This window comes from Prionailurus viverrinus, chromosome D2 (assembly GCF_022837055.1).
Source record: "Prionailurus viverrinus isolate Anna chromosome D2, UM_Priviv_1.0, whole genome shotgun sequence".
NCBI classification, from domain to species: domain Eukaryota; kingdom Metazoa; phylum Chordata; class Mammalia; order Carnivora; family Felidae; genus Prionailurus; species Prionailurus viverrinus.
The window spans coordinates 16,924,295-16,947,881 of NC_062571.1; the positions used below are offsets into that span (position 1 = coordinate 16,924,295).

Below are 23,587 nucleotides of genomic sequence, written 5' to 3' on the forward strand. Positions count from 1 at the left end.
CACCGGCAGCAGCAGCGAGGAGAGTACCTTTGTGAAGTTCAAAAACAAGCTCACCCACCCATCTGCGGTGACGGAGATGAAAACCGTGTTACCTTTGGAGGTTGTGAGTTCGGACTTCAGGAGTGGGCACCCTTGAGGACACCTCCTGCGGGAACCACAGCGTTCTCTAACTTGATCTGGGCAGCAGGCGCCCAGGGGCCCCCCCGGGGAAGCTCACCCCACTGTACACTGGGGATCTGGCCCCTTAGGAACACACAGGTCGTGTTGCAACAAAGTCGAGAAAAGGGAGAACCCGTGAACTAAACTCTCGGGAATATGCCAACCAACCTGCTAGAGGCGTCGCCAGAGACAGAAACTCGGCAGACGAAAGTATCTTCGTCTCTTTGCCAGAGGTGGAAAGGAGTATTTCCAAAAAGAATTCTACTTTTCAAAATGCACAAATGGTATTCCTTTTTATTAGAACGATTACAACTTTGGCTTACGGCTCATAATACTGTTTCCAGAGAACGCGCTACTGTGAACACCACCGAGGCAGCTCTGTGACGTTGTACGTTCCAGGTGGGTAGCGCCGGATCCACTCACTCGGCGACGCGTTGAGAAAACCGCTCAACCCTGGCCTACGAAACTGCAGTAGCTATTTGTTACTGGCAACATTCTAAAAGGTTTATTTTACTGTACTCCTTATGTACTTGAACCTAAAATCTGCTGCCACCTTTCAGTGATGACAGAAGTAAAATTCTTTAAAACAGAGAAAATTTACTTCCTGTGAAGATTGAAAAAAAACAAAAACAAAACAAGCCTCTGAGTACCCTGAAACAACTAATATGCTGTGTACCCCAGATTGTGTTTTTTGGTATGTCTGACATCATGAAATTAACATCAGTTCTAGGACTGAGTTTTAATGTAACTGAAGAAATGCTCAGCGAACCAAACACCGGACAGGATTCCTCACGGAGTATTCTGAGGAAGGTGTATAAATAAAAAGATTAACCGCAAGAACACAAATATCTAAAAATTCTACGTGTATACATGCAGAGTAAACTCTGGGCTACAGTATACACAAGGCAGGAGTGAACGGTAGCGCCTTAAAACATAAAATATTTTTCATTATAATCTCAGGTGTATATATAAAATAGAACTAAATTCTAACCGACAAATCGGAGTATGTACAAGAACTTCCTGAGGGCCTGACACTAGACTAGTGAGGTAATTCAGGTGGCGTGTGACACCCGTCTGTTTTCCGAAGACCTTTTCAACTTTTGCCATCGACGCTAGCACCTTCAAGGCACCGGTCCAAGTGCTCGTTAATTTGCGACTCTAGGACTTCGTTCCAACAAACAGGACAACTGACCGCTCTGCTCTGACTGGCTGAAGGGCTGGAGCTCTGAGCCGCAGCTGGAGGACGTGAACTCCACTTAGAATCACTTCCACCACGTTGCACTTGCTCTTTCTTGATAAAAAGCTCGTCAGAAACAGACTGGTCTTCTAGCCTGGCTCGTTTACTTGGCAATCTCTCTTCGGGCCCGCTCCCGTCCAGGGCCGCGGTCACAGGTGTTGATTCCGGGGCTTTTAAAGAATTTCTCGGGGCTATCTTAGAGGAGGGGACCCTTCTGTGAGACGTGGAAGAGACGGAGTTTTTAGGGAGGTCGCGGACTGCCCCGCTTTTTGGTGGAGATCCACTCACACTTCTGCAGGCCTTCTGGTTGGCAGCTGACACTCTAGGAAAGTAGTTGCTTAGGACATTTTGGCGACTGGCAGCAAGAACAGGGGCGACGAGAGAGGTTTTTTTGCTTGGACCATTCTGTTCAGAGTTCACCTCCATTTTAGAATTAGGTCTCAGAGCTGTTGCTGAGTGGTCTTGACTTAAAAGATCTTGGGTTTTATTGACGGCGTGTGAAGCGACAAATCTCCCGGACGAAGGCGAATTGCTCGCGTCTCCCAGGACGTATCCTTTCCCACTGAAAGGGATCAACAGCTGGGTCTCACCTCTGTTGGGCTGATCTGCAAAAGAAAGCAGAGGTTTTCCTGACTCGAGATCAACACGGTAACAAATGTCGAGCTAATGGACAGGTTTTTTTTTTTTTTCCAAATGAAGAAATACGGTTTTATTCTGTAACTTCGGTCCCCGCACCAACTACCTATTCGTCGGGAGGGGGATGATCTGCAGCGGTCAGGGGGCGCTGGTGGGGCAAAGGCCAGAAAACAACATCCTCTCCTATTTAGATCAGGGGTTCTACCATCCGAGGGCCACTAGCGAAGGCACTTGGACCTTGAAAATCACATAGCGGTCTTGCGGTTCCGCCCCAGGGGGAAAAGTCTGCTCCCACATGCTTCGCTTTCCTCCGGCTCGCACAAAATGAGGATGCGTCATCTCCCCACGGACGTTCTCTAGCGCCTCCACTCACGTAATGTTTCGGATTCGGGAAGGGCAGCTTATTAGGCTCCTGCATCCAATCAGCAACTCGCCAAGGGAAGAAGCATTAACTCAGCGACCTGGTTCCCTCTTCAAGAGGCAGTGACTCTGAACTTCATAGGAAACGGATAAATCTTGCAGATGAAGGACCAGCACATACATGTCATATCCTTTTCCCATTCTCCCAGTGAAAACACGTCCATCCACAGAAGTCACTTGGACAGAATCCAACTGATAGGAAGGGGTGGAGTCAGGACTGATTCCGGGCATTGTTATTTGAATCCCTGTTTTTATTTTGACAATCTTTTTGCCTTCTGTTTCCCAGTGACTCAGGGAGCCCAGACCGTGAAAGGGACTTTAGCCTCTAATTATGGCCAGTGCAAACCATTTCTCCCTTAGTTTTAATGTAATGCTCCATACAGAGCAGCGTGAGTCACACTAGCAAAGGGACTTTTTAGTTTCTGATATGGCCAGTGCAAACTATTTCTACCTTAACTCCCCTCCATACAGAGCAGCGTACGTTTTTCTACCACCATTTCAGAAAAAAAACGTGATCTTTTGAGGTCCACGCTTGCAAACATCTACACCAGCAACAATCCTTAAGCTCATCTAAACACTGCTCCTCCCCAGGCCAGGGCTGGCTTTTTGGGCCATCAGCTGCAGTCTCGGCAGAGGCAGAAGGACAGACAGAAGTACCTTTCTTTTCGGCCACCGGCTGCCTTCCTAGTTTTGTCTTCCCCTTGCCTTTCCGGGCGTAGTTCTCCGGCTCCTTGATCTTCACGTAGGTGCCACCACACTTCTGCTGGTGCTCTGCCCACCAGTAGTCGTGAGCAGACGGCGCCCTGTTGGTGGCGCGTTTGACGTAGCCGTAGTAGGGCTTCCTGTGCCGACACGGCCCGTCACAGCGCCACCAGTGTCGCCGGTACTCATCCACCTCGTCGTGGAACGTGTGGTACACCTGCGCGGACAGAACGCAGTAGGCGTTAGGAGGGGCAGGTTAACGATTTCCAGAAAATACACGGGCAGCCTTTTCTCGGTTTCAACCTTGCAGCTTCCGAGAGCTCTCTGTAGGGATACCCGGGGGAAGGTGGCAACTAGATTTAGCTTCTGTTCGAAATTTCACGTTAATGGAAGGGCAGCAGTTCATACTCCAGGAACTGTGTGAAGATAGAAAACCGCAAGATCAGAAGACAAAAGAAAATATTTTCTGACTCACCAAAAGCTCTATCACATGCTAGAAGTTTTAGAGACCAAATCGTAAAACAATCAAATATTTGGATAAAGACAAAACTGTGCATAGTGCCATGATAAGGAAGAACTGTTGCCACTGCTCAGTGGCAACTTTGCCCTCAGAGGTGACAGAACCACAGGGTGCTGGACCACCTGCTGCAAATTCTCGGCCCCCGCCACCCAGCACCCTGCGCTGTCCCGGCCTCTGCCACACCCGCTATCCACAGCCCTGCAGCTCTTTGCTCCGGTCTCTGTAACGAGCCTCATGGGGCAGCATTTTATCTGGTTAAGGCAAAGGCTCCCCAGGATCGTTTTCGTCTTTGTTCCCCTAGTGGCTAACTTAGGCTCCGGCACAGTGAGTACCTGCTTGCTGCCTGGGTGAATGGAAAGCTTCACTTCTTGACTCAAATAAAATTCTCTGCGAATGTGTTTTTTGATCCTTACATGGGATCCTTTCTTTTCACCTTCTAGATGGGACCTTACTCAGAACCCAAGCAGAGGACAGATCAAAGAGGTCTGAAAGGAAAGTTAGGCCTACCACCTTGGGGGCCTGGAGGATAGCAGGGCACCATTTAAAAACCGATAATCTGGGGTGCCTGGGTGGCTCAGTCAGTTAAGTGTCTGAATTCGGCTCAGGTTGTGATCTCAGAGTTCGTGAGTTCGAGCCCCGCGTCGGGCTCTGTGCTGACAGCTCAGAGCCTGGAGCCTGCTTCGGATTCTGTGTCTCCCTCTCTCTCTGCCCTCCCCCACTTGTACTCTGTCTCTCTCAAAAATAAATAAACATTAAAAAAAATTTTTTAAGAACAACAACAAAACCCCGGAAAGTGTCTTTTAAAAAAATAAATAAAAAATAAAAGCGGGTAATCCTAAATAACCCTGAGTACCTTTTTCTTCTCTCTTCTCAGTGGAATGTTACTATTGTACAAGATAAGGAGCATCTATAGATGAGACTTTTTTATTTTAATTTTTAAGTAATCTCCACACCCAACGTGGGGCTTGAACTCACAACTTCAGGATCAAGAGTGGCATACTCTACCGACTGAGCCAGCCAGGCGCCCCAGTGAGACTTTTCTTAACCAGAGACTGAGTTTTCTAATAAATTCCCCTAAGGGAATGTGAAGCCTTCCATAACTCTACACCTAGTTTTATAGCACCTCTCCATCCTAAGCAAAAATCTCGTATCACTTGGCAAGCATATCAGTAACGCACAGTATATGAGGCACAGAAGGAACTGGAGGGCAGAGGTTTAGGGGCAAAGAGATCGGGAACGCCCGGCCGCTTCTTCGCTTCATTTCTTGGCCAAAAAGATCAGGGAGTGGGATCTGTTTTGCTTCCAAGTCCTGTAACTCCTCCTCCAGCATGGGGATGTGACTTCTTTAACGACATAGTCACTAAAATAAAATTGTGAAACTGGATGCCCTGCGGAGTTTGTTATAACAGGATGTAACCTGTAAAAGCAAGGGGTGTCCACTCGATAAAACCTCCTAAATGAAAACACACAGACGGCCGAGATAAAAGAATAGATGCTCTTTTTCCAAGTGAACAAGAGGAAGTATACCAGGACTTTGCTTAAAGTGAAAACACCAGTGAGGAAACTAAAAGCCTTTTGTACTGTACTAGCAGCTCCATACTTGTTCTGCTAATCTGGATTTGATGGGACTGATTTTTAATGCAAGCTACTTTCTTGACGTTGAAGGAACTCTATGCAATAATGAAAAGAGCTCTGGGGGCGCCTGGGTGGCGCAGTCGGTTGGGCGTCCGACATCAGCCAGGTCGCGATCTCGCGGTCCGTGAGTTCGAGCCCCGCGTCGGGCTCTGGGCTGATGGCTCGGAGCCTGGAGCCTGTTTCCGATTCTGTGTCTCCCTCTCTCTCTGCCCCTACCCCGTTCATGCTCTGTCTCTCTCTGTCCCAAAAATAAATAAACGTTGAAAAAAAAAAAAAATTGAAAAGAGCTCTGGAGAAAATGAAAACCAATAGCTAGAAAAAAAAACCACACAGAAGGTGAACATTTCCATTTTCCACCACACCGGTCTTTACCGCCCTTTAAAGGCAGGAAATAACCAAACACACCAAAGAATTTAATCTTTGTAGGAACTAAGATATAGAACTGGGGCCCCTGGGTGGCTCAGTCGGCTAAGTGTCTGACTTCGGCTCAAGTCACGATCTCACGGTTCGTGGGTTCGAGCCCCATGTCAGGCTCTGTGCTGACAGCTCAGAGCCTGGAGCCTGCTTTGAATTCTGTGTCTCCCTCTCTCTCTCCCCCACCCCTGCTTGTGCTCTCTCTCTCTCTCTAAAATAAATAAACATTCAAAATAATTAAAAAAAAAAACTAAAGACATTACGGTCACTTGATAAAATACATCAGTAATAAAAACAACCTGTATTTAACTTGTGCTCAAACCAGGCTACGACGTTTTGTATTTTCTCCTCTGATCCCCCCCAAGGACCCGCAGATGAGTTCGTGCTGCCTCGGAGTACGCGGGGGTGCAGAGAAGTTAGGGAGGAGGCCCCCCAGTTAACCATCCACAGAGCCAGCATCTCAACCCAAGCAGTCAGGACTCCTCACGCTTTTTTGACCCCAGGCTCTGCTTCCTACAATATTATGCAGAAAGAGGAATCAAGGAAGACTTTCAGTGAGTGTAACAACACATGAAATGACAGAGCACAGGAACTATCGGAGGAGGAGGCCGTAATCCAGAAAACTAAGTTAACAAAGAGACAAATGTCATAACCCAGAGGTACCATGGGCCTGCGGTAACCATGCACAACATGTCACACCAGATGTGCCACGAGGCGACAGCAAGGGCGCTACTGTGAGGCCCAAACAAGCCAGTCAGCTTCTCTCGGCCTGTCTTACCACCCACCGTGGAAAATCCTCAAAGTTGGTATTCGTTTCCACCCTGTTGTCTATTTTTATGATTTTTAGTGACTAAAAATCATAAACGCGCGCGGCTTTACACACCGTTATGTTGGCTCCGGTCAGGTGATTGATGCGATGCATATGTTTGCAGAACTCTGGGCCGTGCCCTTCCCGGTCTTTATCGTTATTAGTGACAAATAGATAGGCATGGATCATTTCATGCAAGAGGGTCTGAAACAGAAACATACAAATGCATTTGTTAGGGCGCTTTTGAAGAGAGAAATGCATTTTCCTTCTCTACCTGGGGACCTAACTTCCCTTGGATCACAGGCTCCTTTCAGAAACTGTTAAGTCATGAACCATTTTGCTAGAAAAATTACGTACACATACATTCACAAAACTCAGCGCATGATATCTGAAGTTCTGCAGATCCCAGGTCAAGGACTCCTGTCGCAGGAAAGCCCTTTTGATTCTTACTCAGAATCCAAAAGGAAAGATCAATGAGCTCAACTACAAAAGAACTTTAAAATTCCGCATGGGGGAGAAAGCGGCATTGAGTGAAAAGACAAATTCAGAACAACGTGCAATGCCTCTCACGGGCTACTAATTCTTCAAACATAAGACCGACTGAAGTCAACAGGAAAATGACCTAAAATCCAATTTTTAAGTGGGTAAAGGTTATAGATGGCTCACAGAAAAACGTAAATGACCCATAAACATGAAAAGAAATGTTCGACTTCATTTATAAAAATAATTACAAATCCATGCTACCTCTCGCTTATCTAGAGGAGTAAATTCCCGAAGTTTGACCCCATTAGTAAAGCTAAGGGAAGCAAACGTTCCCAGCTGTCTCTGGCAGGAGGTGCAAAATGTTTTATAAACCCCCACGGAAGAGAATTTGGTAACATCTCACAAAATGACAAAAGCATTTATCCCTTGACCCAGCAATACCTAAGCTAATAGGAAAGGTCATAGGTGCAAGGTATTTTCATTGTGGCATTGTTTATGGTAGCAAAACAATGCAAGTAAGTGTCTAGCAATAGAGACCTGGTTGAATGAACTATGGAAAATCCTTACAAAATTCTATACAGAGTTAAAAAAAAAAATGAAAAAGATCTCTGAAATCATTTGGAGGAACCTACAGAGTACATGCTTTTTTTTTTTTTTTAATGTTTGTTTATTTTTTTTTTTATTTTTTTTTTTATTAAAATTTTTTTTTTTTCGACATTTATTTATTTTTGGGACAGAGAGAGACAGAGCATGAACGGGGGAGGGGCAGAGAGAGAGGGAGACACAGAATCGGAAACAGGCTCCAGGCTCTGAGCCATCATCAGCCCAGAGCCCGACGCGGGGCTCGAACTCCCGGACCGCGAGATCATGACCTGGCTGAAGTCGGACGCTTAACCGACTGCGCCACCCAGGCGCCCCTAATGTTTGTTTATTTTTGAGACAGAGACAGACAGAGCATGAACAGGGGAGGGTCAGAGAGAGAAGGAGGCACAGAATCTGAAACAGGCTCCAGGCTCTGAGCTGTCAGCACAGAGCCCGACGCGGGGCTCGAACTCACGGAGTGTGAGATCATGACCTGAGCCGAAGTTGGCCGCTTAACCAACTGAGCCACCCAGGCGCCCCCAGAGTACATGGTTTTAATGAAAAAGGCGAAAGGCAGAAGACAGTACACAATATATCGTGTAAGAAGTATGTTATGTGATCAGGAGAGGGAATAAGAATGGACATAAATATTTGCAAAACAACAATAAAAGAAAAAAGAAACTAATGGCAAGAGTGTCATACAGTAATTGGGGAGTTCTGGATACAGGGATGGGGTGGGACATTTCTCTGTGTACAGCTTTCCATAGTTTGGGGATTTCTGAATATGTAAAATTTTAAAACACACAAACACTAAAACCTACTGCTCTGGTGAATAGCATCTGAAGGTAAATCCTGTGACTGGCCCAGATTTTGTCTGAGTTTGTACTTAGAGAAATTCCAAAAATCTCTGACTTAAAACAACACAATCACCACGCTCCTGCTCATTCCCACACCACGAATGCAGACATTTAGGTGCAGAATTAAAAGTATTTAAAGCTGCTGTTTCATAATTGGTCCTAACAAATATGAAGACGTTTTTTAAAAAGTGAAAGTCATACAGGTCTTCAAGAACAAACCTTGTTCATAATTTTTATAAAAAGAATTCCTGCCAGAAGAACCAGATTGCCATTAATGAATCGTAGGCTTATCAAATTATGCCGAACAGAAAAACGGGTGTGTCAAGCACTGTAACTTGGTCATTGTGAAAACACCCCTTTTACAATGATCGACTCTGTAGCTCTGAAAATGAACTTAATCTTTTCAAGTAAATGCCACTCTACTAGGACTCAAATTCAAAGGGCATTCTACATTTCAGTTTTGTCCAATATTCTAAAGTCATGATCAGTAACTATTCTTACAAAGGAGGAATAAATTTAGATCCCTAATCTGGGGTTCAACGGAAACATCCTGAAAGCGGCACACGGCACCACACTGAACGTTTCTATTTTTATGTATTTTCTATTTTGCACATTTAGGCTAGATTCAAGGTTCTACTCAACACGGTCCCAAAACACCTCTATTTCCCACCACTGGGTTCTCTACCTGGCCAAAAGCAACTACTTCTAGTCCTCCATATGCCCTGAGATTCACGCCTCAATTTTGCTCACGGCACCCTATTCCTTCTGCCAAGAGTAGTTTTCCTGTACCGTCTCTACTTGTCAGAATCCGATCTGTCCTGTGAGGCTCAGCTCCATGTTATCATTTGCAGCAGTAGCAATCACACAGCAGTAGTGATGAGGGGACAGGACAAGAGCTTTAGGGCCAGGGAAACTAGAGCCTACCACAAGGGTTTGTCACTTATTACGCACAAGACCTTGGACAAGTTACAACTTGCTGCTCGTCGCTAAAATGGGGATATCCTAATCTTGCGGGGCTACGGGAAAGGCACACACTGGATTAGCTATTAACTAGATGAACCCTAGTCCAAAATCTGGCATATAATACGTGCTCAATAAAGAGTGAGAGGCAGGAGTGGTGATGTTAGGTAGTAATAAAATACATGCGTATGAAGCTTTTCTTCTCTGTCCTCACCCAGACTCAGTCCTTTCCTTTCCTGAATCCTATTCATTATAATATGTGTCGCTACTTTATGTACAGGCCAGAGTCACACTGTTCCTCCGTGGGCCTTCTTACACTGATCTGATATTGTAACTTTCTGCCAATAGCAAATGCTCACTTGACAGCATTACCACACATTTTCCGTTCTCTTCTTGCCCGTTACTTTATTTTTTTTTTAATTTTTTTTTCAACGTTTATTTATTTTCGGGACAGAGAGAGACAGAGCATGAACAGGGGAGGGGCAGAGAGAGAGGGAGACACAGAATCAGAAACAGGCTCCAGGCTCTGAGCCATCAGCCCAGAGCCCGACGCGGGGCTCGAACTCACGGACCGCGAGATCGTCACCTGGCTGAAGTCGGACGCTTAACTGACTGCGCCACCCAGGCGCCCCAATTGCCCGTTACTTAAAAAAAAAATTTTTTGTAATGTTTATTTGCTTTTGAGAGAACGAGAGAGAGAGAGAGAGAGAGAGAGAGAGAGAGACAGAAGAGTGAGTGGGGGAGGGGCAGAAAGAGGGAGACACAGAATCCGAAGCAGGCTCTAGGCTTTAAGCTGTCAGCACAGAGCCCAAAGTGGGGCTTGAACTCACAGACTGAGATCATGACCTGAGCTGCAATCAGACGCTTAACTGACTGAGCCACCCAGGCGCCCCCATCGCCCATTATCTTTAAAAAGAACACTGTTCGTGTGTTTACTTAATCATTCACACAATAAATATTCATTATGCAACTACTACTCTAATTAGGGCTCCTCAGAAGGTGGATTTGGTTAATTATGTTCAACTTTTTTGTTTTATGTCTACAGTTTTTTTTCTGCTTATTCACTGAGTTACCAAGAGTGTTGTGTTTAACATCTGCAACTATGATTATGGGTCGATTATTTCTCTTTTTGCTTCTACTCATTTATGCTTCATGTAGTTTAAAGCTACATTATTACTGTTAGAATCATTATGTGTTTTTATTTAATAGATTATTTTACCATTATAAAACATGAACTTTTTTTTCTAGTAAAACTTCTTCCCTTAAAACCTTTAGTTTGCTACAATAGCTTTCTGTTAGGGTTTTGGATGATATACTTTTTCTGAACCTTTCACATTTAACGTGTGTGTGACTTTAAGCACACCTTTTTAATCTAGTATGTCACTCCATGTCTTAAACCAGTGCTTAGTCCATTTACATTTAATATAATTACTGATATCGTCTTCACACCTACCCTTCTTTTTGGAGGGCTTTGTTCCTTTATTCCTCCTTTCTTTTTTATTAATCAAGTATTCCTGTTGTACCATTTTATGTTTAGTAGCCATTTACTTTTTTTTTAATTGTAAAAAAAAAAAACACAACACAAAATTTAACATCTTAACTATTTTTAAGTGTACAGCTCAAGAGTGTTAAATGTATTCACAGTGTTCTGCAACCCATTACCTTTTATTATCCTTAAAAACAGCATCTTTTGTATTTCCAAGCATATTTTAATGTACGTCCCATCCAGCCTCTACCACTCTATCTTCTTTGGTGCCCACGTTTCAAGTTATACAATTGGGGCAAGACAAGTCATACTGGGTATATCTTGAGGAATTTCAGACATCTTCTAAACTCAAACTAACCATAATCCGGGAGCTCCTATGGCTCCATTTTGCTAGTCAAGTGCCCTCACTCACGCGGGCTGGTTCTACCAGCTCAGCGAGATGTTCTGGGAGGACAGCGTCATTGTGGCTGAACAGAGGACAATCAAAATTTGTGTGCCTCAATAGGAAGATATGGGTCCTGATTCTTCTCTGCTTCTTAGTATGTAACTTAAACTAGCTTACTTACGCTCTCTGAACCTTAAATTTCTTCATTTATAAAAATGAGGACAACACACACTGCACATAAACAAGGTGGTTGTAAAGCTCAAATCCGGTATTATACCTGAAAAACTTTAACTGTGAAGAACCATAAAAATATAAGGTAATCATTATTATTGGCCCTGCAATTAAAGTTGTGAGGAAATAAAATTTTTTTTACATGTATAGGTGAATTCACATCAGTCTAAATCAATAATAAGCATTTTTAAATAACTGAGGTAAGAACCAAGTTTATGCAAAGGATACCTCTACAAGATCCTTTCTCGGTCTCAACTTTAAAAGAGGTTCACTGAGCCGGATGGAACACATTCCGCCCCTCCCTTCATAGCTGCATATCCCAGCACACCTGGAAAACAACCACCACAAAAGCATTATTTACCAAATATACACAAAAGGGAAATAGAAATGAAAGAGTAAATCACTTCACACTAGTTCCCACCAGGACACCCTCTTTGTCAGGAGATATTTGCATCTCACCCTAGGGAGAAAGATGTGTGAATGGTAGTGACATCCCTTGCCCCAGCCAGGCAGTGACTGTCCCTTGGCCTTGCCAGGCTGCAAGAGCCCAAAGAAGATCATCCTCCTCTGCTGCGCCTAGTCTCCTCCCTACAAACTGTAATCGGTTTGCGGTGATTACAGCCAGGTCGCCATGAGCACGTCTCCAAAGCGGTAACAGAAGCCTCTATGAAGGAGATTTGTTCTTTACACACAGTTTTATATCATTATCTTAACCTGGCTTACTTAAGGCTGTCGTGTAGCACTTCAAAGACAAGCACATAGAACACAACCCCATCTTAAACTTGTTAGCTCAGCTCATGTGCAGGAATAGATGATTTCAAATTGGGACTTCTCTCCTTGGTGGGAAAGGGATCCTTTTAGAGGCATCCCCTAAGATCCCTTGGGTCCAGCAATATGGAAACGGTCAACCCTTCTAACACCTGAGCTCAGTACTAAGTGGTGGTGTCTTAACGAGCATGGAAAAGGACAACACCCACCCTTGGGAGGCTTCCCTGTGTCCTCAGCATTCTTTTTTTGGGGCAGACTCGCTTCTCCCTCCTGGGTCCCAAAGCACTACCATAAGACAAATCTGGAATGTGTTAATTGATTTTCAAGTGAGGGGAGATTCAGAGAAATATCCTTTCGGGGCCCCTGGGTGGCTCCCGCTTTCAGCTCCGGTCATGATCTTATGTCCCTGAGTTCGAGCCCCACCTGGGGCTCCACACTCAGTGTGGAGATTCCCTGCTTGGGATTCTCTCTCCCTCTCCCCCTGCCACCCCCCTCCCGCTCGTGCTCACTCTCTCTCAAAAACAACAAAAAACAAAGGAATATCCTTTTCTCTGTGTCCTTTATTTGCTTTTTAAGTTTATTTATTTCGGGAGAGAGAGACAGCGCGTGCGCGCGAACAGAGCGAGGGAAAGAGAGAGAATCCCAAGCAGGCTCCACACTGTCAGCCCAATGGGGGAGGGGGATGCAACTCACCAACCGTGGGATCATGACCTGAGCCAAAACCAAGTCAGACACTTAGCTGACTCAGCCACCCAGGCGCCCCTCACTGTGTCCTTTATAAATCAAACTCTTGGCGAGATGGCCCACACAGCTTTCCTCAAGTTGTTTGAGCACGAGAGAGACAGAGACAGAGACAGAGACAGAGACAGAGACAGAGACAGAGAAAGAGAGAAGGGAAGGGAGAGATACACCAGGAGATGCTGGCCCAAAACAAGACCGACACCGACACTCCCCTCCACGCCCCGCATTGCACAGGCCCTGGGACCACTGGGGACGGAGAAAGAGGAGAAGTTCGCGGCCGGCGGCTGCAGAAGAGCTGCCAGCCGGTCTCTTTTCCCCAGCGGGGTTCGAGACTCACAGGGTCATTCGCATGCTCCACTTCACCTCGACAGCCTCCAGCTGGCCCCAAAAGAACCGATCGTTGAACTGCACAAACAGGGCCTGCAAATCCGGGGTTGGGTCCACCAACTCCCAGGACGCGTCCACCAGCGACAAGGGCGCCTGGGCCCGGTCGCGCTCCGACGCCTGCAAGTTCCACTCCTCCTGAAGCCGTAGTGCCAACACCAGATCCTCATCCATCTCTGCCGGGATCCCAGGCGGCGTTCGCCGGCGTTAAGCGGGCCCCCGGGGGAGGCCGCGACTCCACCTCTCTGAAGCGGCGGCGGCGGCCTGACCCGGCTCCTAGGAGATACTGGCTCTCGGGCTACTCTCGAGGCAGCCCGCCGATCTCGCGAGAATTCAAGAATAACCGGCTCCAGAACGAAAACTGAATTTGCCCCAAACGCCGAAGCCAAGATTCTGCGGCTTAAAGTAGAGAACTCAGCATGACACCTCTTAGTGGGCTCAAAACGTGGGTTCCCAGGCCTTGGTCTAGAGGAAGGTTTCAAGAAACCGGTTACCGCCTTTACGCTTCGCCACTAACTTCAAATACCAACGTCACGCTCAGAACATGCGCAGTACCCACGTCTCGCTGCCTCGCCCTCCACTCTCTTCCGCAACAGAGCCTCCGGCGCATGAGCCCTAGCCGCTGGCGTTCCCGCGCAGGCGCACTGTCTGCGCTCGGCCCCTGCGCAGGCGCAGTCTGAGACTCAGACCCGGGCGCAGGCGTACTCGTCTCCCTTCCGTCCTGCTTCCTCAGCCCTGGAGCTCCGCGGGACTTGGGTGGGTCTCGACCGCCGCGGCACCCGCGGAGGCGGTAGTGACAGCGACTGCGTGAGACTCGGAGGGAAATGGCGATGGCGATGTCGGACAGTGGGGCGAGCCGTCTGCGGCGGCAGCTGGAATCGGGGGGTTTTGAGGCCCGGCTGTACGTGAAGCAGCTCTCGCAGCAGTCGGACGGGGACCGGGACCTGCAGGAGCACCGGCAGCGCATCCAGGCGCTGGCGGAGGAGACGGCGCAGAACCTGAAGCGCAACGTCTACCAGAACTACCGGCAGTTCATAGAGACTGCCCGCGAGATCTCCTACCTGGAGAGCGAGATGTATCAGCTCAGCCATTTGCTGACAGAGCAGAAGAGCAGCCTGGAGAGCATCCCGCTTACCCTGCTCCCGGCTGCCGCCGCCGCCGCCGCCGGGGCCGCCGCGGCCTCTGGAGGAGAGGAAGGAGGAGGTGGCGCGGGGGGCCGAGACCACCTGCGGGGCCAGGCTGGCTTTTTTCCCACACCCGGGGGCGCCTCCCGCGACGGTGTGGGTCCGGGCGAGGAAGGGAAGCAGCGCACTCTTACCACTCTGCTTGAGAAGGTGGAAGGTTGCAGGCACCTGCTGGAGACGCCGGGGCAGTACCTGGTGTACAACGGGGATTTGGTGGAATACGAGGCGGACCACATGGCCCAACTGCAGCGGGTGCACGGCTTTCTCATGAATGACTGTTTGCTGGTGGCCACCTGGCTGCCTCAGAGGCGTGGGATGTATCGCTACAACGCCCTCTATCCCCTGGATGGTTTGGCCGTGGTCAATGTCAAGGACAACCCGCCCATGAAAGACATGTTCAAGCTGCTAATGTTTCCCGAGAGCCGTATTTTTCAGGCGGAAAATGCTAAAATCAAACGAGAGTGGCTGGAAGTGCTGGAGGAAACCAAGAGGGCCCTCAGTGAAAAAAGACGCAGGGAACAGGAGGAGGCAGCGGCCCCACGAGGACCACCGCAGGTGCCTTCCAAGGCCAGTAACCCATTTGAGGACGAAGAAGAGGACGAACCAGCTGTTCCTGAGGTAGAAGAAGAGAAGGTGGACCTCTCAATGGAGTGGATCCAGGAGTTGCCTGAAGACCTGGATGTCTGTATCGCCCAGAGGGACTTCGAAGGGGCCGTTGACCTGCTGGACAAATTGAACCATTACCTGGAAGATAAGCCCAGCCCACCGCCTGTTAAAGAACTAAGGGCCAAAGTGGATGAGCGCGTCCGACAGCTCACGGAGGTGCTAGTTTTTGAACTCTCCCCAGATCGTTCCCTGAGAGGTGGTCCCAAGGCTACTCGAAGGGCAGTTTCTCAACTAATCCGGCTTGGCCAGTGCACAAAGGCTTGTGAGCTGTTTTTGAGAAACAGGGCAGCAGCTGTGCATACTGCAATCCGCCAGCTTCGCATCGAGGGTGCCACTTTACTCTACATCCATAAGCTATGCCACGTCTTCTTTACGAGCCTCCTTGAGACTGCAAGGGAATTCGAGACGGATTTTGCAGGCACTGACAGTGGCTGCTACTCTGCCTTTGTGGTCTGGGCGAGATCAGCCATGGGCATGTTCGTGGATGCTTTTAGCAAGCAGGTGTTTGACAGTAAGGAGAGCCTCTCTACAGCGGCTGAGTGTGTCAAAGTGGCCAAGGAGCACTGTCAGCAACTGGGTGACATCGGACTGGACCTCACCTTCATTATCCATGCCCTTCTGGTGAAAGACATCCAAGGGGCCTTGCACAGTTACAAAGAAATTATCATCGAAGCCACTAAACATCGCAACTCTGAGGAGATGTGGAGGAGGATGAACTTGATGACTCCAGAGGCCCTGGGCAAGCTCAAAGAGGAGATGAAGAGTTGTGGGGTGAGGAACTTTGAGCAGTACACCGGGGACGACTGCTGGGTGAACCTGAGCTACACGGTGGTTGCTTTTACCAAACAGACCATGGGCTTCTTGGAAGAGGCACTGAAGCTGTATTTCCCCGAGCTGCACATGGTACTTTTGGAGAGCCTGGTGGAGATTATTTTGGTCGCTGTGCAGCATGTGGATTATAGCCTTCGGTGTGAGCAGGATCCAGAGAAAAAGGCCTTTATCAGACAGAATGCATCCTTTCTATATGAGACCGTCCTCCCCGTGGTGGAGAAAAGGTTTGAGGAAGGTGTGGGGAAACCTGCCAAGCAACTCCAGGACCTGAGGAACGCATCTAGACTTATTCGTGTGAACCCCGAAAGTACAACATCAGTGGTCTGATGCTCGCGTCGTGGGTATATGTATACGTATATGTTGCTCATATATTATTTATATTTATATATTAAGTTGCATTAGCATATTCTTTATAGTCTCAAACACAGCTTAAAAATAAAAGATGCCCTCTCAAACAGAAATGCAGAATCAAAAGGAAAAAGAAAAGAAAGTTCCAATTAAGCCCCAATGACAAAACATTGGAATTGTTAAAATACATGCTTTCCTTTTAAGTTATGCTAAGAATATGTTGTCATACTGCAGCATTTCAGTGTATCCTTTGAGTCAAAACACACTTCCTTACAGTATATTTTATGCAGCACAGAGAAATCATATCTAAAATACATAGGGTTTAAGTATGTTGTGAAGTTTCCCCGTTGACTAAAATGTTAGGTTTCTTAAAGAGTACAGTTCCATACAAAACACCCTGGGTCATATACTTCCCCACCTTAAAATGTGATTGAACAACTTTGGGAAAAGAAAGGAATTGAGAAGATTGGTTTTAGGGTACATTTTGGTCAAAAGAATTCCTTCTTAAAAGTGGCTAGTTTGTGGACTAGTACTTGGAACCTTCTAGAATACAAGGGGGAGCTTTCATAAAAACAGTTCAGCAAACATTTCCAACGTCATTTGAATGGCTGATTATTTTGAGCTGCTAATTAGCAGCTTTATGATACTTGATTTGGGAGCATTTACTTGAATCTTAAGGACTATGGTAAAAAACATTTTCAACATGTTCCTGAACTGTGTGAATTTCCAGCTGGAGCTTTTGTCTTTATCATATTAAAAAAATAAAAATGATTAAAGAAGCAGGACACACTGAGGAACCTGGCAACCACCAGTGATTTTTAGCTGCCTCCCCCGATTTTTTCCATGTAAATTATATAGTGGCTCAGACTTCATGCAAATGGGAGAAAAGTATACATGGAAATATTTATGTAGATTTCAGGTCTGGGTGGATGGGAAAAGAGAAAAAATCATATGCACACCCTATAGTGTTCTCAAGTATGACTGCTTTCAGCAGAGATCTGCTTTTGGTTTTTTTGTAACAAAGTAGAGAACAAAAAAGTGAGACAGTGTGCCCAAAGCAAAGGGAGGAAACGAACGTTTGGTGACTCCTACTGCATGTTTCATGTTTTATATTTTCCTTTATTCTTAAAAGTGAATATAATGCTTCAGATTGTTTAGTGAAACAAAAATAGCTCAAGATATTTGAGCTTCCCAAGGTTTCTGAACTACTGTTTCTACTGTACCTTGAGCATATCTCTCATCCGTGGAGAGAAATTGTGCTCAGGTTCATTTTTCCACTAGCTTTCAGTTGTGATTCTTGTCCAAAAGTGCCATTTCTGATGCCACGGACTTCAAAAGGTCATATCTTTTTCCTGAATTAAAATAGTGATATTAAGACTGGAAATTAGGTAAAACTTAAAATTGCTTTCAAGAGTGGCTTAGGGTTGCGAAGCTCCTTGACGTCATTACTCATTGGCAGAGGAGCCCTTTTATTTATTTTTAGCGATGCCTTTTAAGGGTGGAAAACTATCAGAGTTACAGATTTTCTTTGATTAATTTTTCACATACAGTTAGGATTTTCTAGATAACAAAAAAACAACTATAAATTGTCTTTTTTAAGATCACTGGAAACATGAATTTGATAAAAACTTTTACGATTACTTTGTGCAACTTACGGTTTCTAAAATTATATTGTGTGAAACACATAGCGTGTAAATATTTGATGTTGGGTCCAGGAAATGATACTTTGGAAGTCAAAACTTAAGGCATGAAGTTGTAAACACTTAAATGTATATACTCAGATAATTCAAATGGTTGCGTCTTCATAGAACCGTTTGCTTTTTAAAACTGGAAGTACAGAATTTTCTTCTGGTAAAATCTGTGTGTTCCTTGATCAGAGTTATAGTTGTTGGTGATTCAATTACCGTGGGAAGTTGATCAAAGACCACCACCAGTGTTACAGTGTACCTTTGTGCCAAGACAGAGCCATTACATTGCATTCCCCAAAGTGGAATCAGAGCTCTTCTCTAATTCTTGTTTCCTTAGATTCCCAAGTGCTAAAAATGGAATGAAATTGTCCAAAAATATATAGTACATACTGTAATATACCACCGAAGAGTTGATTGCCTTTGCTTGTTTGCCTCAAACAGAACACTGTCGCTCGAGCTTGGAATCACAGACTTGATTGAATTCATTACTGTTGCAAAAAAGACACCCTGTGGTATTAAGTCTCTCTTTGATTAAAGCCTCATTTAATTTAAAGTGCTGAACACTCACTTTTCTTTAAAATACTACCTATAGTTAAATTATCGGCACTTGTATTTTGCAACTTGCTTACCTGGGATTGGGAATTTGGGGCTTGACATGTAGGATAAAATCAGTACATGTACATCTTGCTTATTGATATGCTGTGATATGAGGGAATCTGAAATGTTTTATCAAAATAAAGCTTAAAATTTTTCTTACGCTGGATAAAATTGGTATTACAATGTTATATCTCTCTTCTTTAATTAGGATTCAGTATTCTTACATCCTTGTTACTGAAATACTGTTTTATGAGCCCAGGTTTTGTTTTTTTGGTTTTTGGGGGGTTTTTTTGGTTTATTTTTGTATATGGGGATGATAGGTAGGAAGCTGTTAGCTAATTTAAATAAGTGTTCTGCTTACTATCCAAATTGTGATCAAATCAGATCTGTTTTGGGGGGACTCTCTTGAATGGGAAATTTCAGACACACAAAGTGTGAATTGGCTCTAAAAAGTGGATTTGATGCCATTTGCACATCCCTAAATGAAGGAAATGTAATGTCGGCCATGTGACCCAGGACCTAGGAACATAAATGACAAGGGTCTGTTTTTTTTAATACATATAGATCCTGAGGGAGCTTTCACATATGATTGATTTAAAAAGTAAAAGTATTTGTTGAATGCCATGCCTCACATGGACTATAACGTGGGGTGGGGAGGACAAAATAAATTTGAGCATGCTTTCTCTGAAATGCTTGAGACTTGGAAAAAATAGAGAATAAAAAATTGGAAAAAAATAGGTTGGAAAGTAAATGAAATACACAACAGTGTGATGCAAATTACATCAATTAAATAATTGAGTGCAGACAGCATTGCAAAAAAGCCCAAAGCCCTGTGTGTTGTCATTTTCGTGCTCAGTAATTTCGTGGGAATACTGAGAAGGAAGAGGGCGGCATTGTTTTGAGAAGTTTGGAGAGTCCTCATGGATTTGTTGGCCTTTGAGCTGGCCCTTGAAGGATGGACAAGATTTAAATGCACAAAGGAAAAGGAAGAGCAAAGGTGAGCAGGGACACAAACGGGAGTACCTGAGGCACAGGCTAGGATGGGCTGCAGGGACACACGGAAGATGTTTCAAATATTGGAGGCAAGAAAGGTGGGGTCATTCATTCGTGCTTATTAAGAAAGCTTGAGCCCACGCAGAAAGGCGTGAGGTAAAAAGGGTCATTGCACCCAAGCCCGGTGACCCAGTGACCCACTAACCATAGGTGGCCACTCAGAAGAGTTTCTCGTACATTTTTTTCCCTCAGAAATTGGACTGGAGACACCTGGATGGCTCAGTCCATTGAGCATCCGACTTTGGCTCAGGTCATGATCTCACAGTTCATTGAGTTCGAGCCCCACATAGGGCTCCTAGAAATAAATACTAAAAAAAAAAAAGAAAGAAAAAAGAAATTAGATTGTATTATACATTATTGTTCCGTATCTTGCTTTTACTCACCAATTCAGTATTTTTAAGACTCTTAAGTGAATACCTGTAGCTACACTGACTGGGTTTTGGGGTTTTTTTTCCCTGTGATTTAAACAGTATTCAGTCACATTGAATGGATTTATCATGATTTTGCATTTTCCAATTACAATAGTTTGTTGGCTTCAGGTTTTTATGTTACAAAAACTCCTGAAAAAAGTTCCCTGTACGTATATCTTTGCTTACATGCGTGAATATGTCTATAGGATGCATTTCTAGAAATTGCTCTACCAAACTCTACCTTAAATTTAGGCAAACATTGCCAAATTGTTCATTAGGCAAGTTGAACCATTTTACCTCGTCCCAACTATGTACGGTACCTGTCCACATTTATTCATCCAGTTTTAAATAATCAGATTATTCTTATTAGTAATAAAATTTATTTTTACTAATCCTATCTGTGAAAAACTAGTACCTAGTTTCGTTTGTAATTTTTATGAGTGAGGTGAGCAATTTCGTATTTTTTTAAGCTACCCGTTTATGTTCTTTGCCGTTCTTAGATTATCTTTGTGTTACCATTTTGCCGGATTCTATTGAATACTTGGGAAATTCATGAGTACGAAATGCTGTCGGTTTTTCCTACTGTCATTTATTTGTCTACTTATGTAGTATAGTAAATTAAAAAAAATTTTTTTTAATGTTTATTTATTTTTGAGAAGGAGCACAGGTGGAGAGGGGCAGAGAGAGAGAGAAACCAAAGCAGGCTCTGTGCTATCAGCGCAAAGCCTGCCTGATGTGGGACTCTAACCCTCCAACCATGAGATCTCGACCCGAGCCAAAGCCAGATGCTCAACCAACTGAGCCGCCCAGGCACCTTTGTAGTATAGTAAATTTTAATTGAACCCAGGTATACCTGGGGTTTTTTTCTTCTCTGTTTTCCATCAGGCTTAGAACAGCCTTATCACTCAGATTCTTACCCTACCCAGATTCTAAAAATGTCATGTTTTTGTCCATTTTAATATTTGATTTTTTCCCACTTATAGTTCATTTTAAAGAATGATGTAAGGATCCCATTTTCCCACAATAAGCACGTTGTTTTCACAGTTTTGAATTGTCCTTTTTCCTCACTGACTAGAAGTGCCATTTTAATAATACATTACATTTTGGGGTGCCTGGGTGGCTCAGTCTGTTGGGCACCTGATTTCGGCTCAGGTCATGATCTTGTGGCTCATGGGTTCTAGCCCACATCAGGCTCCGTGCAGACAGCAATGAGCCTGCTTCAGATCCTCTGTCCTCCTCCCTCTCTGTTCTCCCCTGATCGCTCTGTCTTCCTCTCAAAAATAAATAAATGTTAAAAATGTTAAAAATAAACATTAAAAAAATAACAATATATTTTTAACTACAGATATTACAACCAGTGCCTTAATTAGGTTATGAGTTTTAATAGTTTCCCAGTTGTTTCTTTGGAGTTTTCAAGTATATAATCACATCACCTGCAAATAAAGATCATTTTGCCTCATTTCAATTTTTACACATCTTACGTAGTTGTCTTAGTATCTGTATTAAGTTGAACATCCAGAACTATGTTACATCACTCTTTTTGCTTGATATTCCTGCCTAAGAATTAGGAATTATACTGGATGTGTATCTGGTAGGAGCGTTTTTCCTATTTGTCCATTGAAGCCTGACATTGGCTTTTGGTCATTATGTTAAGGAAGTGATTCCCTATTCTTGTTAACTAACAGTTGTTTTTATTTTTTTTTTAGGTCTGGGATGCATTCTGAAATACCAAATGAATCTTAGTGTCCGCTGAGCTCCTCGTGATTTTTCTTCTACGTCATACTAATTGGATGAGTTTTTAAAATCGATTTCCTAACACTGAACCACACTTACACCCTGTGAATTAATTCTGTTTGGTTGCAATATATAATTGTTTTAATATACTGCCTGATTCTAATGAAGACTTCATTCACATTTTTGTTTCGGTATCCATTAGCAATATCAGTCTATGATGGCGTGTGTGTGCTTTGTCATGCTTCTGTCACTCATGAGGTGCGTGGAGCCTGATAATAATGATAATGAAATGATAAGACACATTCTCATTTCTTTCAGTCCCCAAATAGTGAGAATGAAAAATCAGACAGGGTGACACAGCTGGCTTGTAGCCCCTCAAATCAGAATTAGCCACTCTAAGCTTATAGGACAGTTATAGCTCTTACACAAAGAGATAAGGAGGTGTTCCATTGACCCTCCTCTCCATTCCATTTTACTCTTTAACAGAGTTGTCCGGGACATGCAAGATACATGTATGTTAAATATATTCCCATTATGTTGAGAAACACATGTATGTTTTAATCTCACACCACACATACAGAATATTTGCATTTCATTTTTTCTCATCGGCTTCCCTAGAGCAGTGTTGGGCATAACATAGACACTTGATAAATGCTGATTAATGAATATTATTGACTGGATGATTCGAATAACTAATGACAGTTCTCGGTTATGAAGGTCCTAGTTTGCACCGGGCTCTTTCCAGCCGTTATCTCATTTGACCCTCACAGTAACTCTGGAAGATAGCAATTGTTCTAGTCCTTGTCCAGCTAAGGAAAGAGACAGAGAGGTTGCTGTTTGGCCAAAGCATCTCCCCACTGAGCATGAGAGGCAGTGCTCAAGGCCAGGTCTGTTCAACGCCAAAGCAACATTCTCTACACTCCACCTTTAACCCTACCACTACTAATACACAGAATTCTTTCAAATTGGTGTTTCTTTGTACATTTTCTGAAGATGAAATTTTCTTGACATGTGGCTCCATCAATAAGAATCAGAATATTTAGGGCACCTGGGTGGTTCAGTTAGTAGTTAAGCGTCTGATCCTCGATTTTGGCTCAAGTCATGATCTCACAGTTCGTGAGATCAAGTCCCACGTCGGGCTCTGCACTGACAGCACAGGGCCTGCCTGGGATTCTCCCCCGCTCACACGTGCTCTCTCTCTGTCTCTCTATATATATCAAAATAAATAAACATTTTAAAAAAGAGAATCAAAATATTTGACATGTAAAAAATTCAAGTATGATAAACAACATGCAAACCTTCCTTTGGAGAACCATTTATCGATGATTACAGCACCTTTAACAGGTTATTTTATCTAATCTTCACATCAGTCTCTGAAGGCATTAAGGTTTTGTGAAGTTAAGTAATTTGCAAGTAATTCAGCCTGTAAAGAGTTCCCATAAGTAGCCTAGATGGGATTTGAACTCAGATAGACTTTCTTCTAGGGCTGGCTTCTGAGCCAGTAGGCTAGATTATTGGATTATGTCTGATGGTTATATCACTAGTATAGATCACTCTTTATTTCAAAGGTTTATCCATTTACAGTTGTAAGTATTCTGTTAAAGTTAATGGTGTTTTGACAGAGGATATCATAATTTATAATTTCCTTGAAGTGGCAGATTTGAGTTA

The 23,587-nt window shown here is 44.4% G+C and overlaps 2 protein-coding genes across 4 annotated transcripts; one reads left to right on the plus strand and one right to left on the minus strand.

The window, feature by feature from the left end:
• Window positions 1-439: 439 nt before the first annotated feature.
• Window positions 440-13,927, minus strand: SPRTN (SprT-like N-terminal domain). Its single transcript, XM_047824511.1, has 5 exons — window positions 13,362-13,927; window positions 11,744-11,843; window positions 6,607-6,735; window positions 3,110-3,371; window positions 440-2,001 (listed from the first exon to the last, which is right to left on the minus strand). The coding sequence occupies exons 1-5, from the start codon at window positions 13,580-13,582 to the stop codon at window positions 1,253-1,255; spliced, it is 1,461 nt and encodes a 486-aa protein (XP_047680467.1). The 5' UTR covers window positions 13,583-13,927; the 3' UTR covers window positions 440-1,252.
• A 185-nt stretch (window positions 13,928-14,112) lies between these two features.
• On the plus strand, window positions 14,113-22,086 carry EXOC8 (exocyst complex component 8). 3 transcript variants are annotated; one of them, XM_047824509.1, is made up of 2 exons: window positions 14,113-16,430; window positions 21,892-22,086. In XM_047824509.1, the coding sequence occupies exon 1, from the start codon at window positions 14,233-14,235 to the stop codon at window positions 16,414-16,416; it is 2,184 nt and encodes a 727-aa protein (XP_047680465.1). In that variant the 5' UTR covers window positions 14,113-14,232; the 3' UTR covers window positions 16,417-16,430; window positions 21,892-22,086. The 3 variants fall into 3 exon arrangements, 2 of the variants coding, with proteins under 2 accessions (XP_047680465.1, XP_047680466.1); XM_047824510.1 differs by having other exon boundaries at window positions 14,113-16,426; XR_007145213.1 differs by having other exon boundaries at window positions 14,114-19,719.
• Window positions 22,087-23,587: the final 1,501 nt, after the last annotated feature.